The sequence below is a fragment of the Dipteris shenzhenensis genome, chromosome 2 (genome assembly GCF_047967505.1).
Source record: "Dipteris shenzhenensis isolate YYH24624 ecotype China chromosome 2, Dip_SZ_1.0, whole genome shotgun sequence".
Taxonomy (NCBI): domain Eukaryota; kingdom Viridiplantae; phylum Streptophyta; class Polypodiopsida; order Gleicheniales; family Dipteridaceae; genus Dipteris; species Dipteris shenzhenensis.
The window spans coordinates 52,043,156-52,061,683 of record NC_141597.1 but is presented as its reverse complement, the minus strand read 5'-3'; the positions used below and the strand labels follow the sequence as shown (position 1 = coordinate 52,061,683).

Here is an 18,528-nt window from a genome sequence, read left to right as displayed (position 1 = left end):
GTGCCTTTTTAGCACTCTATGTGTTAGAGCTACGCACATATGAACTCATGATGTTGAGAGGAATCCTCAACACCATCTTCCACCCTTCTATTGGATGGATGATTCTCTCTCATACAAGTCAAACCTGACTAAGAGAGTGCATAGGATATGTCCTAGCACATAGTTAGTCAGCCTAGAGTAGGAAACAAGTAGGTTAGAGAAAGAAACATCCGATGTAGAGGTCACAACGGTGCTTACTATAGCATGAAGGTTGTAGGATGGCCTAGTAAATAGTCATAGAGTCTTAGTTTCTCTACTTATTGAGGAGAAGTGGTAAGAATCCAACAAAGGGATGGAAAAATAAGAACTCATTTATGTGTCATGTGATAGGGACAAAGGAAAGAAGAATGACACGATAGAAGAGGATAAAGAGGGCATGACACACGCAAGTGAGCTAAAATTTTGAGCTTGCCAAGGAAGAGGTTGTCTCTAAAATTTTTACTTCTACTTTTGGACAATGAATGGGCATCCCTACTTGGTGACCCCCCCTATGGAACGTGCCCTTAAATTGTCACATTTGTGGAAGAAAAGGATCCCCATTCTCCCTAACAAAGGTCCAATTGGAAAAAATTTTATCTACCCATCAAATATACCCCCTACAATGTACACATTTCCAAGAAAAGACAAGGGAGAATGGCTTATCTCGGCTTGTTTTCTGGCATAAACAAAGAAGAAGGTGGATAAGTAGCACTAAGTCTATAACATTTGAGTTGTAAACCTCTATTTTGAGATTACAAGAAGTCAAATTTCTGAAATTAGTAAAAGGAATAATGGAAGGAGAAAGAGTGCATAATAATGAACTTGTAACATTTCCCCCATTGCCATAAGGAGAGAGAAAGAACACCATGACCTCCTCCTGAAGAGGATCCATTAGGTGAGGTGTATACACATCTTGATATGATAACCCACTGATAAAATTACCTTCCTCTTTCATACAAGAACCTTCTAATAGAGAGAGTTCTCCTTTGGAAATTAGAGGAGGAATGAGTCCACCCAAGAGCAAGGTAAGGAGTTTATACCTTTAGCCCAAGATCCCATCACATGGATTATAATCCAAATTCAATGAGAAGAGAGGAAGATAAGCTGATTAATCAAGGTGTCCAAAGAGGGAATTCAAGGAGTTGATCAGCCGTGTAGATAGAGATGCATGGTAGACTCTATCTTTATATGAGTAGATTGGTCAAGTGTTCTATTGGAGCCATTGAGCTAAATTGCAAGAACATAGAATCAAACATGAGGTAAACCTTTAAGATATGAAAAATAGAAAAAGCTAGAAAGAGAGAAATAAGTACCAAGAGTAATCAAGAGTTTGATGGTACCCAAGAGAAATTGAGGGTTTGATGGTACCCAAGAGCAATAAATATTTCCACATTTGGAGGCCATGGTACCAAAAACAATGTTATGTTGGCCAATCTACTTGCATTCTTCAAGGAAATTATCAATTGTATCTTTGAGAGTACAATGGGAAAATACATTGTAAGGGATTGACAGTTGGACTTACCACTCAATTGTTAATCTATTTGAGTTAATTTGAAACCGAAGGCAATGTATTACTCAATGCATTGCTCTAAGATATGAAGAGGTATTCTAGCATCGAAGAGTAGTTCTAAGCTTGTCACTTGGGACTAGACCATTTGTTTATCATGGAGGAGTAGTTCTAAGCTAGTCCCTTGGGACTAGACCATTTGTTTATGAAAGAAGAGTAGTCCCACGCGCTGGTCACATGGGACTAGACCATTTGTTTATGAAAGAAGCGTAATTCTAAGCTGGTCACTTGGGATTGTAACATTCATTTATTTTACAATTGCAGTATAAGTTTCATGAGGTGCATGAAAAAGATAAGAGGGACAAATATATGACACTAATGAAGCTAAGCATTCTTCCCCTTCGTTTGATTATTATTTTAGGAAAGAATAATCTAGGAAACTTCCATTGACTATAATTGCATGTAGCCCCTAAACACTACCCATGATGGGATTTTAACCATGTTTAGTTATTATAGTTGAGGACAGCTAAGAAATTAAGCAAGAGGAAATGTCGTGACATGAGCACCCAATATTTTCCCAAGTTGAATGCTAATCAATAGGATTAGTTAAGAGAAGAGCATGAGTTCATATGGATCTAAAATCAGAGTCATGTTCAGTGAGATACGGTTATGTTAAGCTATAGGTCATTGCCTAGGGGTTAAAAAGGGATTAGAACAATTAAAGTGTAGGGAGAGGGGTCAAGGAACCTTAGAAATTCTAGTACCTAAGGTCTAAGGACTTTAACCTATGTTTTAGGGAGAATTGAAATGGCACATCTAATGAGGTTTGGCCACTCATGTGGTGTTACCGCAAAAAAAAATTCCATTGTAAATGTAATAAGTAGAAGTGAATATATGTGTGTGGCATTAGTAGAATATAATATGGAGTGGCAAGGGACCAAGGTTGAGGTGGTAGGGCATGTCCATGTGCCACCCTTCCAAATAAGAGGACCCATAGGTGTGTTGTACATAGTCAATGGAACAAATAATATAGTATTTATTTATTTGCATGTAACAGTCATTTATTTTGTAGTTGCAAGATACATTTCATGAGGTGCATGAAAAAGATAACAGGGACAAATATATGACACTAATGAAGCTAAGCATTCTTACCCTTCGTTTGATTATTATTTTAGGAAAGAATAATCTAGGAAACTTCCATCGACTATAATTGCATGTAGCCCCCAAACACTACCCATGATGGGATTTTAACCATATTTAGTTATTAGAGCTAAGGACAGCTAAGAAATTAAGCAAGAGGAAATGTCGTGACATGAGCACCCAATATTTTCCCAAGTTGAATGCTAATCAATAGGATTAGTCAAGATAAGAGCATGGGTTCATATGGCTCTAAAATTAGTCATGTTCAGTGAGATACAGTTATGTTAAGCTATAGGTCATTGCCTAAGGGTTAAAAAGGGATTAGAATAATTAAAGTGTAGGGAGAGGGGTCAAGGAACCTTAGAAATTCTAGTACCTAAGGTCTAAGGATTAACCTATGTTTTAGGGAGAATTGAAAAGGCACATCTAATGAGGTTTGGCCACTCAAGTGGTGTTACCGCCAAAAAAAATTCCATTGTAAATGTAATAAGTAGAAGTGAATATATGTGTGTGGCATTAGTAGAATATAATATGGAGTGGCAAGGCCCCAAGGTTGAGGTGGCAAGGCATATTCATGTGCCACCCTTCCAAGTAAGAGGACCCATAGGTTTGTTGTACATAGTCCATGGAACAAATAATATAGTATTTATTTATTTGCATGTAACCTTCATTTATTTTGCAGTTGCAGGATAAGTTTCATGTGGTGCATGAAAAAGATAATAGGGACAAATATATGACACTAATGAAGCTAAGCATTCATACCCTTCATTTGATTATTATTTTAGGAAAGAATAATATAGGAAACTTCCATCGACTATAATTGCATGTAGCCCCCAAACACTACCCATGATGGGATTTCAACCATGTTTAGTTATTAGTTGAGGACAGCTAAGAAATTAAGCAAGAGGAAATCTCATGACATGAGCACCCAATATTTCCCAAAGTTGAATGCTAATCAATAGGATTATTCAAGAGAAGAGCATGGGTTCATATGGCTCTAAAATCAGAGTCATGTTCAGTGAGATACGGTTATGTTAAGCTATAGGTCATTGCCTAGGGGTTAAAAAGGGATTAGAATATTAAAGTGTAGGGAGAGGGTCAAGGAACCTTAGAAATTATAGTACCTAAGGTCTAAGGATTTAACCTATGTTTTAGGGAGAATTGAAATGGCACATCTAATGAGGTTTGGCCAGTCATGTGGTGTTACCGCCAAAAAAAATTCCATTGTAAATGTAATAAGTAGAAGTGAATATATGTGTGTGGCATTAGTAGAATATAATATGGAGTGGCAAGGGCCCAAGGTTAAGGTGGCAGGGCATGTCCATGTGCCACCCTTCCAGGTAAGAGGACCCATAGGTGTGTTGTTGTACATAGTCCATGGAACAAATAATATAGTATGGTGAGATGGCATGGAATCTCCATGTGCCACCCCTCCACTAAAACCAAAAATGGTTGGCAGATTGTGCTCGCAGTGTGGAAGAGGGAAGTGAGGGGATAGAGAGAGAAAGAGGGATGAGAAAGTAGAGGAAAGAAGTGGGTTTTTTTTTCCACTTTTTAAGAAAAAATAAACAACGAGAGAATAATCGAGTATATTCACATAGGTGAAGGGCCAATCAAGGAGTCTTCAAATGCCATGCCGTGGAGATCGTATCCTAGGTGCCACACTAAATTTGTTGTGGGATTTTGAGCTCCATCAATCAACACTCATCAAAGGCCTTCAATGCCCACAACTGGGAGAGGGAGAGAAGAGGAGGAATGAAGTGGCGACATGGGAGGACTAAAATGGAAAGAGGAGAAGAGGATGTGGGAGTGGCAGCATGAGTAGAGGGAAAATAGGAAGGAGAAGGAGGAGGGAGAAAGGGAAGGGTATGAACATCAATAGGAGGTGAGTGTGGAGAACAAAGGAGGAAGGGGAGGCATGATGGTATAGACAACAAAGGGAGAGAGTCATGGAATACATGGAGATATATATTAGAGGTTAGAGCATGGTGGCTATACAAGAATGAGCATGTCGCATCAAAGGAATAGCCCCTCCTTTTATAACAAAGAACAGGGGGCTCTCTCCCATAAATGCATCCTCCCACATGCATGGTGTGGAGAGGGCATCTTCCATGTGGGTGGAAGGTGGTGCGCACCCTCAATTTGCAATCGACAAATTGAGGGATGCATTTTCCACATACTACAAGCCCCATATCTCTAGTGCAGAATGCACAGGAAATTTTCCACCCCTCTTGCACTAGTTGTGTCTGTTGTTCGAGAGGGGGAGGAGCCATGGCAATACATGCTCACACTGCCTGCAGTTCAAGGATAAGCTCGATTTGTTGCTTGTAGTTGAGTCTGACTTTTCAAGCATCCATTCTCCATAGTGTTTTCAACTTCAAAATTGCATCAATTTTTGGGTTTGGCCAATTTGAAAAATTAGCAATAATTGAAACCTCTGACAACACATTGAACTTGGTATAGCCCACAAAGTAGGGCAGCCCAATTTGGCTTTTGAAACTAGACATGAAAGACTCCAAACGTTAATTTGAGAGCCATGAGCTAAACACCCTACACAATGGCTACATTGAAATTTTTGTTTGGGAAATTCTTGCCAAAGGCTTCATCGAAAATGTCATTGAAGAGCAAGAGTGTGCACACATGTGTAAAATAGCTATGCAAGGAGCAACTCTCAAATTTCTCTACATGTTTATGTGTTTTATGTCTGAGTGCATTCTTTGCCCTTGCTTTGCATAAAATGAATGAAATTGTGTTTTGTTGCGGAGTGTCTTATGGGTTGTTCTATAGACCTTGAATGTTGCATGGAGATTGAAGTTACAATCTATCCAATTGGTATCAATTCTCTTGGTGAGAATGTTCCTTAATATTATATTGGTTGATTGGGCTTCCTTTTTACACTTGTAATAGGTATTGGCTACTCAATGCATCAACATAGATTCTCAGGTTAATACCATAAGCATTTATTCATGAAACGTGTACCTTGGTTCACAAATTCAATAGAACTAGACTAGCAAAACTCACTGTGGGTTAGATTTCATGAATGATCATATATATATTCATGAAATGAATGCATTGGTTCACAAACACAATGGAATTGAATCCAGAAAGCGGGTAATTGTAGAGAATTCTAGGTGAGTAAATAGATTGTCAACAAATAGTTTGAATAGGCAGCTTGCCTGATGGTGGGCATTTCTAAGCTTGTTTGTAATCTTGAAATTAGGCTCATTATTAGTAGCATCATCCACTTGACCTATCTCCCTTGTATTATTGTTTCATTAATCAAGTCAGTGATCCATGCAGAACAAAAATGGATTCCCAAGCAAATAATGTCATTTTGCAAGCTATATGTCATGCCTAAACGATCTTGCTCAATGGTTCTATAATTGCACTCAAATGATGATAATGTTGTTAGTGTAGTACATTGGGTAGTCCGTTTGTGCTTGGGTTCTACTAGAGTAGCTCCATAGTTTCCTTTCGAGTGAAGGCATATACTAGTTCAACAACTTGGGTAAAATCCCAAAGAAAGTGTTCATACAAGATGAAAAAATCTAATGAAAGACTTGAATTATTTGATGGCAATCCCCTTGAGTTGGTGTATCATGGCTTTGTGAGTACAAATTTGCAATAGCTTGATGAAACAACCGTCCATTCCATTTTGAAGGGAGATACACACCAACACTCGAGAGAAAGGACAAGGAATGTGTGGTTACATACTAAGCACCCATGTATGGTGTGTGAAGGGCGCTTCCCCGTGCTATTGCCGGGGCTAAAAGCCTAGTAGTTGAATGCTAAGCTAGCATTGTAAAAAAAAGGTCCCCATTGAGGCTTAGATTGTGATTAATGAGGGCATGCCAAGACTTTGAAGGTTGTTTCAACCAACCATAAAGAACATCGATATTTGTGGGCCAATCATTGCACTTTGGCATCGGAAAATTGGTTGGAATCCTCCAAAAATCATCAAGCTAGGTTGGTGTTGGAAACCGCCAAGAGATTTTCTGGTGATCAAGCTTTTCTCCTCCATGGGGCCTTGGCGTTGATAGAGCCCTACTTCTCTGAAGGAGATTCCAAATCATGGCTAGGTTCACTCCACCCACCATTGGCCATTCTCTTGGCCCAAGAGCCCGAGCCTAACACAAAAAATTTGTGTCAGAGCAAAGAGGGACGCGCACTCCATGGCCAGGTACCTTGCCATCTTCTCCAACCATGAACTACCACCTCCATGGGCAGGCAGGTGGTACACTAATGTAGCATTTGCAAGGTTCTCTTGTTTAAATTCTTGGTTGAACTTAACGTGGGACAACAAAGCTCTCGAGTCGACTCGAGAGAGCAAGCGTGAACTTCGCCAGCATGCTTGGATCATTTAGACGCAGATTTCCTTCTTTGCACCAGGTAGACCAGCTGGTTTTTTACTCCTCTTTCACAACGAGCTTTCCCACAATGCAGGTTTTTGGGTCTTCACGTCGTTGAGTTGATGGGTCTGTCTTGCAGAAGCTCTCCCGAGGCTACCTGACTCATCGACGAGCCCAGAAAGATGAGTGGTGGGCTGTCGATGGAGAGATTTTCAAAGCGGAGGAGTTCGATCCCAAGCGTGTGCTGGAGCCTTCGCCAAACACGCAAATGACCAATAAGAAAAGAAGGAAAGACAGAATGAAGCAATTGATGCTGACACGCCTGAAACTCAGAACCGACGTACGTTTGTCTTCCTTGTTTTTTGGATTCATATAAGTAGAGTAACTCAAAGAGTACGCCAATGCAAACTGATACTTAGCCGGAACGAATGTAATATTCTGTGCCTCTAAATACTGAGCAGAACTTTGACGATGATAACAATTTTACCGTTGTGGCACAACAAGGGACCTTAGAAGATGTGAGAGAGAGAGAGAGAGAGAGAGAGAGAGAGATCACTACAGAGAGAGAGAGAGAGAGAGAGAGAGAGATCACTAGAAACCCTGGTACATGCAACTAGGATAGTTACATATCCATCTCGCTGATATCACATAGCATACGTCTTATGATTATGTACACAATCTTATTAAAAACGTAGTCATTATATCTTGGATTTTCAGCTTTGGGTATGTTTAGGATCCCTTAGAATTATTTTGAAGTGGGAGCGTCAAAGCGCGCACGCTCTCTCTCTCTCTCTCTCTCTAATTTGTAAGCACTGCCCTGCAGGCAGTGCTCTCCTTACACTTTTCTTAAAAAGTGTCCCTCCTCACATTTCACTTTCTATTCTCAGTGACATCTCTCTCTCTCTCTCTCTCTCTCTCTCTCTCTCTCTCTTTCCTCCCCCTTCCTAATTCAACTCGTCCCTCTTTCCCTCTCTGTCTCTCTCTCTTCCTCCCTTCCCAAATCAACTCGTGCCTCTAAGGGCAGTGCTCACGAGTACTTGCACTCGCTGGTTTATTTATTATAAATTTCCTCCAAATTTCTTATTTTATTTATTAATATTATTTCTAATCTAAAGTATACAAATAAAACAACAAACTAATCTAAAAATAATGATAATAATTATTTCCTCGTGTTTGCGTTGGTGTTTCATTTGTTTTCTTATATGTACGTTGGTTTATCTTTGCTCCCTTGCGTTAGCATTAGTTGTCGTATTTGTCCGCCCACTTAGGTTGTGGTAGCATTAGTTGGAATTTTAATCTAATTTAAGTCTTTCTCTTTCTCTGTGTGTGTGGGTATGTGTGTGTGTGTGTGTCTGACATTCCTATTCTTATTTTCTGCTTTGTTTCTTCCTTTTTGTTATCAAAGTTTTGGTTGTTTGGGTTGGGATTTAAAGCTGAGTGAGCACTGGGTCTACCCAAGAGATTCCAGAATGGCAGCTTAGGCATGGGTACTGATGAGACGTAAGCGTGTCTTTGCTTACTAAGTTCTTTTATTTGTTATTTTTCTCATGTCCTCATAATGTTGTCTTAAGTTGCGTACAAATTCCCTTCTTTCCTTTGTTATTTCATTTTATTTGTTAAGATTGGATATATTAAAGCCTTATGGATGTATATATATAAATTCTTTGTGTGCTGATGATGTCGGTGGGGATGTCATAGTAGCTAGTTCCTGCTATGTGTGATGGAGTTTATGGTTTTCAATAGTATGAGTGAATATCAGGAGATTGAAACTGCACACTGTGTTTTGTTTTTAGAGGATGAGTTGGGCATGTTCTGGGATTCATCTAGATATATATTTTGTGGCTATCTTGGGATGGTCATAATGTTTACTCTTTAAGAAATGTAGAGAGACAGCCTGAAGGAAGTCGAGTCTGGTGTTCTGGTGGGCATGGGATCACAGAACTTCCTTCACGACGGTGGCAGGCTCCTCGTGGAAGTTCACTTTGCAAAGTGGTTCTGGCTGTATAGGAGATTGCATCAGTCTAGCACAATTTGTTGGTGCTTCTCTGTGATTTTGGTGTTGGCACCTTTTGCTTTATGGACGTTTACTGGCAGGTTTAGTGTAGCTTCGAGGCTGGTTCCATCCCTCCTTGTGGTTTGCAGGGATTAGACTCAAGCAGACATGGTTTATCCCTATTATAGTTTCTTTTTTGCCTGTATGAAATTCGGTCCATTGCCTAAGGAAAAACACTTTCAAAAGTTAATTGTTATGTTTCTTGTACATCAGTTCTCCAAACTCTAATCTCGTGTCTGTCCTTGCCATTCAATATGAGAGAAGATATCCCAGGCCTTCTATCTGGTTTTGTAAAGTCATGGCATGAGAATCAAAAGACCTTAATGCTGTGTTCTTTAAAGCACGACTTGCCTTAGATGACACATATTAATGATGAAGCTTAGCAGAATCCCTAATTTCTATTTCTTTAGCGATGAGAATTAAGGTTGTTCCCCCTTGCAATGATTGGTATTTACGTTTTCTATTACCTAGGAATTTTCTTTTAACTTCAATTCCCTGGTATGAAGATGTACTTGATAAAAGGCATTTTTGCTTTGTCTCCCTCATTCGTGAATTTTCATGGGAGTAACTTACCAACAATCCTTTTGATTTTTTGCTAAATGCTACTATTTGATTTGAGTGACATCCTAAGATATAATGCAAGGTGGTTTGCTGTGAATGCTTTTATCAGACTTAGAGTTTTGTTGCACTGTATGTAGTTGCATATACTGCATGTTGTGAACCTACGTATCAAAATCGAGAGCTATTTTCACGAGGATCACTGGGTGGTCCTTTGTGAAGCTGATGTTGGATTTGAATATGCCCCCTAAGATGTAATGCAACTTGGTTTGCTGTGAAAATTATATGAGTTGTATTGAACTGTATATATTATGTAAGCTTGTTTGTTGTGGACCTGCATATCAGAATCAAGAGCCATATTGGACCTCATATATTCGAAGATATCAAATAATGAGAGATGAATGGGAGAAAATCGTCTGGGATCCAATACCTGTACCTCCACCAAAGACTCGCAACCCTTCTTTAGTACGGAAAGATGCTGAGAAATATGTCTGGCGAGACCCTCGTAGAGATTCTTATGGCTCTCAAGATCCTGGGTTTTCCAGGTTTGGCTCAATATGTTGTGGAGAAGGGGTAAAGAGTTTGAATTGCTGAAAAGTTTTGAAAAGTTTTTAAAATTTGGCTTTGTTCTCTTCAATTTTGTGATCTTGGCATGTCATCCTTAATGTATTCATTTAGTTTTCTGTTTAATGAGTATAAAAGCTATTAGATAACTGCTGCATTTCAGGAGTCAGAGGGTATCAAAGAGACATCAGATTACTGTTGTAAGCTACTCAGCTATTGTGATACTCTAATGGTTTGCAATGGTTGTGTCCAAATATACATACGTTAAATAGACTAGCCAATCTTACAAATTGGGATAAACAAAGGGAAGGAAATAAAAAACAGAGAGAGAGAGAGAGAGAGGTTTTATAATGTTTGCAAAGGCCAAAGAGCCCTATGAGGCCAGGCCAGAATTACATCATGCTAGCACACCCCTAAGAATCTCATGTCTAATTGAAGTGAAACTGAAAGCAGAAATATAGAGTTACTCCTGTCATGGTCATCCGTTAGTAATATAAGCTCCTTGCAGGCCCAACAAGGGTCCAAAATCTACTGCTGTCACCCTGCTTTTCTGTAGAAAGTAAAAAAGAGAGACTTGTCCAGGAAACAGTTCACACTACTAACATCCCAGATTCAACTCACAAATAACTCAAAATCAACAGAGTGTCCAGAACTGTAGATTTATTGAAATATTGAACCTGTGAACAAGGATCCACTGTTGTGTTCCAGCAGACTGAAGGAACATATGGCTGCACCAGAACTCTGCTCCATGTGCCTGTAGGACCGCTTAGGTAGGCAGGATAGGCTGAAATACAATCGTAGGAGAGGCTGTGTGGGGGGACTGCACCATTTAGCACTGAATGGGGAGTGCATTTATAAAGGGAACTGTCCACCCCTGGACTGACTGACTTGGCAGTATGTGGCCGACCAACCTGGTTTCCTGGCTGACTTGAACAGACCAGGTCTTGCTGACCTGGCTGCTCCCCTACCTGGCCTATAAAAGGCTTCTTTGCTGGGCTTCTGTGGTCCAGATCCGTGCTCCGGGCAGCCCTAACACAAAAAGAATATCTTTCCTCCCTGGGCCTGCCCAGAATCTAGGGCATAATAGCACCTACAATAAAAACCCCGGGCAGCCTTAATGTCCTCGTAAGGGGCTCACAGGCAGACATTGTGTCATGTGCACGGATTGTATCTGACATGTGTTTAGGCGCACAGGATTAGCTTTGATAGCGTGGAGAGGCTAGTGGCTAGGCAGGCGATTGTCAGGTTGGGTTGCAAGGGCAACGTATGAGTTAGGGTTCCAGCTATTTGGGCATAGGGGTTCAGTTTTCATTCACGCAAGTCAGAGCAGGTCTAGCTCTTCCTTGCTGGTCTGGATCCTGGATCGTGATGCGGACGTGCACCTGCTTTCTAGCGTAGCCCGGATTCCCAGCGCAGTCCTAAGGCCCTACGGGCGCCTTCAGGTGGTATGGGATGCCAGGAGGTTGTGGACTGGTTGGATGCAGATGTTTGTGCCAGCAGCCCAGCCTGTGGCTTGGGGGGATGATCGGATTCTACGGGTCCTAGACCTGTGATCATCATGGTTGGGTGGTGAGCAAGCTTGTGCCTCTCTTTGTGGTTCTGGATTTCCTGGAGCAATCGTGGTCGTGTCAGTTGGCTATCAGAGTCACTCGTGGATGGCGAATTTATGGAGGTGATTTAGATTCCTGTTTGGATCTCCCAGGTAAGGTGCGAATTTATGTTTTTGTACTGCTTGGCTAGAAATTGCATTGTTTCGTCAGCAGATAGGGAAGACGTGATTTCCCTAGGATTCATCTAGGTATATGCTTCTGCCGTATTAGTGGACATGCAAATTTCACCTTGTGAAGTTTTTGTCCAAGTTGCGGCTTGCTGGTATTGCGATAATTCTTTCTATCTTAAATGGTGCGTTGCCCTATCAGCTAGATTTAGATTTAGATGCTCGTTTGGGAGTGACTAAAATGAAATCGTTTAGACTTCACAAGCAGTTGTAGCTTGAATGAAGAGATGTGGACTACTTTTTGAATCTTGATTAGCCTTCTCCTTTACTGCTAGCCTTCGTCATGGCTGAGTTTGCCATTCACCTCCGGAGTGCCGACAGAAACTCAGTACGAAGACTTTGTATAAATGGATGCTCAAGTATGTGTGGGTGTAGTGGATTTGTATGTGTGAGAGCATACTTTTATACTATGGTCTACACCCACTGTTGGGCGCTGATGACGTTAGTGGAGATGTCATCGTAGCTAGTCCCTGCTATGTGTGATGGAGTTTATGGTTTTCAATCTTATGAGAGACTCTCGTGAGATTGAAACTGCACTATGTTGTGTTTTTAGAGGATGAGTTTGGGAATGTTCCTGGATTCATCTAGGTATATAAATATGTGATTTCCATGTGAGGGAGGATGAGTTCTGGTTGGAGGTAGGATATCAATTCATGGGAGAGGAAGGAGCGAATTTGAGGAAGGATGGCATGCGTGTTTGTGATTGGAAGTCGTTTTGATTGGTAAGAGGTGCGTTTTGAGAGGGAGAAGAAGCTTAGGGTCGAGTTTTCAGTTGGAAAGCTCAGGGATGCACTTGTATGTAGGCATCGACCCTTAGAGATAGGGAAATCTTTGCTAGATTGAGGAGAGAAGGCAAAAAAGCAACTTTGCTTTTTCGCCAAGCAAACCCTAAAAGCAAGCATCTAGATTTGGCAGGTCATGCTTTTCAAACGCTAGGGCACCAATCGGATTAAAAGCTCATGAATTCTGCATTAAAAGGGGCACCTTTATTCCGTTGGCAGCCAGCTCTTGATTCTCAACTGCTCCAGCGCCTTCTAGATCTGAATTCCAGCTTGCATTGTTCCTCCTTGCCACTTGCCACCCCTCCACTCCTTCATCACCATCTTTCCCTTACGAATTGCCGTCTGGCTGTTGGTTTGGGAGCCGAGACAGCTCATAAGCTGGTTCATCAACAGGGCCTCAGGATTTGCGCATTCATCTCAGCTCTGTTGCTAAGGATTCAAACAGCTTTGTGGTTGCTGAGCAGCCTGCCTTCAGTTCATGTGCCAGATAAGTCCTTCCCAATCGAAGTTTGTGCCTGTTGGAATGGTCACCTCCCCATCTGTAAGCCCCCATATGAGGAGAGCATGGGGGAGGTGGACCTAGGGATGTATAGATTGCCACATGGGCAGAGAATGGGGCTGCCACATGGGCAGCACATGAGCTGTCATGTGGACAGCACAAGAGACCTTGTGCAGGAGAGATGGCGGGGGGCATGAAGCCCTGGATATGACCTGGCAAGACGGAACTGCAGAGCAAGCGTATGGCCTGCAGCAGAGCCCTATGAAGGGCACGATGACATCAGCAGGGTGTACGGATCCGTACGGCGCTGGAGAAGGGCCTGGCAGAGGCACAACATGGCGGGGGTTATCAGCAGCCTGGTCGGCCAGGTATAGGGCTGGTAGGGCTGGTTCCAGCCAGGCTACCATGCCTAGAAAATGGCAGGGTAGAAGGGGGCTGGACCCTGCATATATAAGAGGGCATCAGCCCTTGAAGTGAGGGCCAAAGCCCTAGTTTTGTGGGCCAGGGGCCCTGGTTATGAGAGCCCTTCTAGGGCGGTTTTGCAGCAGCCTGGTCGGCCTGATTGAGGCTGCTGGTCGGTTTTTGGGGCAGGCCTTGTGCCCTATAAAAGGAGAGGCCTTGGGCCTCATAAATCATCCCTTGGGCCTCACACTGGGGGTGAAGGAGAGTGGAAGGTGTGCTGCAGACTGAGTTCCCTAAAGGCTGGACCTTGGCTGTCTTCTAGGGCAGCAAGGTGTTGTGATCATATCATCTGGAGCAGCCTTCACTGTAAGAAATCCTAGATTTACTATATTTAGCAATGTGCTAAGGAACAGAAAGGAGACTGAAATAGCAGAGAACAAGGAATATTTGTATTGCTTGAGTGTCTGTTGTGTCTCATCCATACAGTTGGGCCTCTCTTATATAGAGAGTGAAGAGTCACACATGAAAAGGTGTGTACTCCAAAGTGTATGTGCATGAAGAGGTGTGTACCCCTTGTGAAGGGTGTGACCCTTGATGAGAGGGTACATTACAATGGTAGTGTCGCTTCAATAGAATGTCTCTTGTGAAGGATTGTGCCTCATAGGAAGTGTCCCGTTGAAAGGGCATACCCTTCCACAAGTGTCCATTCATCAAACCATCCATAAGTCTAAGGTATAGAGAAAGGATTACGTCACAGATCGTGACATCCCCTCCCACTCAAAATAAGACCCTGGTGGAGATAATGAATTGGTGTAGAAAATATCACGGTAAATTCTGAAAATACTGCTGTAAAATGTTAGGGTACTGCTGTAAGTCTTCATCAGATTGCCAAGTAGCGTCGGAGTTGTCCAAATCTCGCCAAAGAACAAGGAATTCCGTGATAAGTCGATGTCGAGTCTCTCGTTGTCAATGGTCCAGGAATAAGGAGAACATAATCGTCTTCGATTTCTGGGACATAATCACCTGCAGGAGGAACTGCTTCATTGCCTGGAATGTACGTCTTTAGCCAAGAAATATGAAATGTTGGATGAATTTTACCCCATGATGGTGGTAATTCCAATTTGTAACTTAAAGGTGAAATTTTCTTGACGATCCAAAAAGGTCCATAGTATCTCGGTCGCAACTTAGGAAACATAGACTTAACCGTCTTGTAGCGATGTGGGGCTACAAATAATAGCACCATGTAACTAGTTTCAAATTCCAGGTGACGTCTACGTTTGTTGGCAGAACGTTGATACCGCTCTTGCGCTTTTCGCATATGATTCCTAACTTGGAGTAGAATGTCTTGCATTTCTTGAACCAGTTGATCAGCTAGGGCCACTCGATGGTCATGTGGTACACAGACGCGATCTTGATAATACAGAAGGTCGTCCGTATAAGAATAGGATGAGAAAATCTTCTGTTCCGGAAGTCGAAGGTTGATCTTTCGAAAGAACTTATACTGCTGTGCCGAAGTCTTTATCATTTAGATACTTCCCTTTGAATGAATTCGGTACATTCACAGATAATGTAGAGATTACCATAGCTGATGCTAGAGTTACCCTGCTGAGAGCATCTGCAACTACATTGCGTAGTCCTGGAATGTACTCAATGGTCATGTGAAAGTTGGCCAGAAACTCAACCCAGCTTGTTGAGCGTTCATGACTGGCTGAGTAAAGATATACTTTAGAGAGTGATGGTCTGTCTTTACCACCGAGTCGGCTCCATGAGATAATGTTTCCAAGAGCGATAAGCATGTACAATGGCAAGAAACTCCTTATCATAAACCGGGTATCGGGTTTGGATATCGAAATGTTTATGGCTGTCAAAAGCAATAACTCTGTCTTCTTGCATCAAGACTGCTCTTGTAGCATTGTCAGAAGCGTTGGTCATGACCTCAAATGAAAGGTTTGGGTCAGCAATAGCCATAACTGGTGTGGTAGTGAGTGCTTGCTTGAGTGTTAGAAAAGATACCCATCAGAGGGTACACGCAGCGGAAGACTTACAGTAATGCCCAGGAGCTCACACAATGTGCGGTGTGGATGTGGAATCACAAACTTCTTTACTTATGTGCATTCAGTAGATGTGCAGACTCATCAATAGACAATGAACCAGCCAAATAGAGAAACCACCAAAATATTATATATTTCCGTCCAAAACTATGGACACAATACAAAAGAGATAGATCCAGAGTCCCACCAATGGTGTGTTCCTCTGATCTAACCACAAGGTCCTTCTCCAATCTGTTGGCTATCTCTAGATTCGAGTCCGCGTGTTCCACCTCGAGCGTCTGTAGACTTTCCGTTTAGTGTGTTCTTCTTGCTGCCCTAGAAGACAGCCAAGGTCCAGCCTCTAGGAACTTAGTCTGCAGCTCACCTTCAACTCTCCTTCACCCCCAGTGTGAGGCCCAAGGGAGTGGCTCCTGGCTGCTCCTGTCTGCTCTTGAACTGCTGATGTCAGCGCGCCTTTCGTAGGGTCCTGCTGCAGTCCACTGAGTGCCTCATGCTAGGCCTGATCCAAGACATTGTGTCCCCGCCATCTTCTTGCACATGAGCTGCTCCTGATGCAACCTTTCATCCTTGGGATACCCCACCAACCATGAATGCTCCAGATCTATCCCAGATCCACACATCCAGGTAATCTCTCTTTGGGCACATCCTGCCCTAGGTCTCCCTCCCCCACACACTCCTCATTTGGGGGCTTACAGATGGGGAGGTGACCTTTCCAACACCCCCTCTCACCGACACATCCAGGCCCAATGCCCACACGTCGATGAAGATGCTCTAGTAACTCCCTGGTCGTAGTCCTCTGGAACTTTTCGATGTCGAAATCTTTTCCTGGCTTTTCATCCAGTGGCTCCTGCTCCACTTGGTCCGGTTCCGCTTCCGCACACCATCCTGGTACACAGGTCCATCTTTGGTAGCACCTCCTGGCACCACCTCCTTCAGTCACGTTCCTGCCTTCGAACTCGAGCAATCCAGCCATCACGATCTTCCAGTCGTCCCCCTCATAATGAGTGAAGAACCTGGAGTCTTCCAGGCACCATTCTCTGAGGGTCTGTTTCACCCCGTCCTTCCTTTGGCAAGGTCTGCAACAAAAGTACATCTCCAAATAACCTGGACTGCGAACTTTAAACGCACCTGACTGAACCTAAGTCACCCTCCTTCTCGCAAGGGCACAATCCTCCAGTCGTGGAAGTCGATTCCCTAGAGCTTCTGAATCAGGGTCGTCCTTCAGCAAGGTCCTTGCCTTCAGGCTCCCACACATGTGAGCCTCGTACTTGGCTCTGATACCATGTTAGAAAATTTACCCAACAGAGGGTACACGCAGCGGAAGACTTATAGTAATGCCCAGGAGCTCACACAGTGTGCGGTGTGGATGTGGAATCACAAACTTCTTTACTTATGTGCATTCAATAGATGTGCAGACTCATCAATAGACAATGAACTAGCCAGATAGAGAAACCACCAAAATATTATATTTCTGCCCAAAACTATGGACACAATACAAAAGAGATAGATCTAGAGTCCCACCAATGGTGTGTTCCTCTGATCTAACCACAAGGTCCTTCTCCAATCTGTTGGCTATCTCTAGACTCGAGTCCGCGTGCTCCACCTCGAGCGTTTGTAGACTTTCCGTCTAGTGTGTTCTTCTCCACCTTACTGCCTGTGAATCAGCCTAGGTGGGCAGCCCCTGCCAAGCTTTGTCTGCAGCACACAGGTCCCTGTTCCATTGCTCCAACCTGCTTGTGAGTGACTGCTCCAGAGGGTATGATGATCACAACACCTTGCTGCCCTAGAAGACAGCCAAGGTCGAGTCTCTAGGAACTCAGTCTGCAGCTCACCTTCAACACTCCTTCACCCCCAGTGTGAGGTCCAAGGGAGTGGCTCCTGGCTGCTCCTGTCTGCTCCTGAACTGCTGATATCAGCACGCCTTTCATCGGGTCCTGCTGCAGTCCATTGAGTGCCTCATGCCAGGCCTGATCCAAGACACTGTGTCCCCGCCATCTTCCTACACATGAGCTGCTCCTGATGCAACCTTTCATCCTTGGGATACCCCACCAACCATGAATGCTCCAGATCTGTCCCAGATCCACACATCCAGGTAATCTCTCTTTGGGCACATCTTGCCCTAGGTCTCCCTCCCCCACACACTCCTCATTTGGGGGCTTACAGATGGGGAGGTGACCTTTCCAACATTGAGTTGTTGTAAACTATACTTTGTTTCGGGGAGCCACTGAAAAACTGCTGTGCTTTTCAATAATTCTAACATAGGAGCTGCAATCTCGAAAAACTGATAGACCTTTGTATGATAGAAGTTTGCCAATCCGAGAAAAGAGTGGACATCATGAACATTCTTAGGAGTAGTCCAGTTTCGGATTACCTTGACCTTCTTGGGATCCACAGAGATGCCTTGAGCTGAAATAACATGTCCCAAATATTCGAGTTGGGTCTTGAAGAACTCACTCTTCTCAACGTTGATGTAGAGAGAATTTGCGCGGAGAACTTCAAAAACTTGGTGAAGATGGTGTTTGTGCTCATGTAGGGATCTGCTGAAAACGAGGATGTCATCGAGGTAAACGATGACGAACTTATTGAGGAAAGGCCTAAAAATGTCATTCATTAGTGTCATGAATGTGGCTGGGGCATTGTTTAACCCAAAAGGCATGACCAAACATTCATAGTGTCCATACTTTGTTTGAAAAGTTGTCTTGTACTCATTGCCTTCTCGTATGCGAATTTGATGATAACCTGAACGAAGATCAATCTTTGAGAATTGTGTTGCATGTAGAAGTTGATTGAAGAGGTTATCGATGCGAGGCAATGGATACTTGTTTTTG

At 42.9% G+C, this 18,528-nt stretch overlaps 1 protein-coding gene across 4 annotated transcripts in view; it reads left to right on the top strand.

The window, feature by feature from the left end:
- The first annotated feature begins 6,914 nt into the window (after positions 1-6,914).
- LOC147904958 (uncharacterized) overlaps positions 6,915-18,528 on the top strand; it is an 84,897-nt gene continuing 73,283 nt past the window's right edge. For all 4 annotated transcript variants that reach the window (XR_015543408.1, XM_087396232.1, XM_087396227.1 and 1 more), the window contains exons 1-3: positions 6,915-7,054; positions 7,154-7,354; positions 9,971-10,170. Coding sequence is in view for 3 of the 4 variants with exons in the window: in XM_087396232.1 (XP_087252358.1) it covers positions 7,013-7,054; positions 7,154-7,354; positions 9,971-10,170 (443 nt within the window). In the remaining variant the exon portion in view is untranslated. The remainder of the gene's footprint in view (positions 7,055-7,153; positions 7,355-9,970; positions 10,171-18,528) is intronic.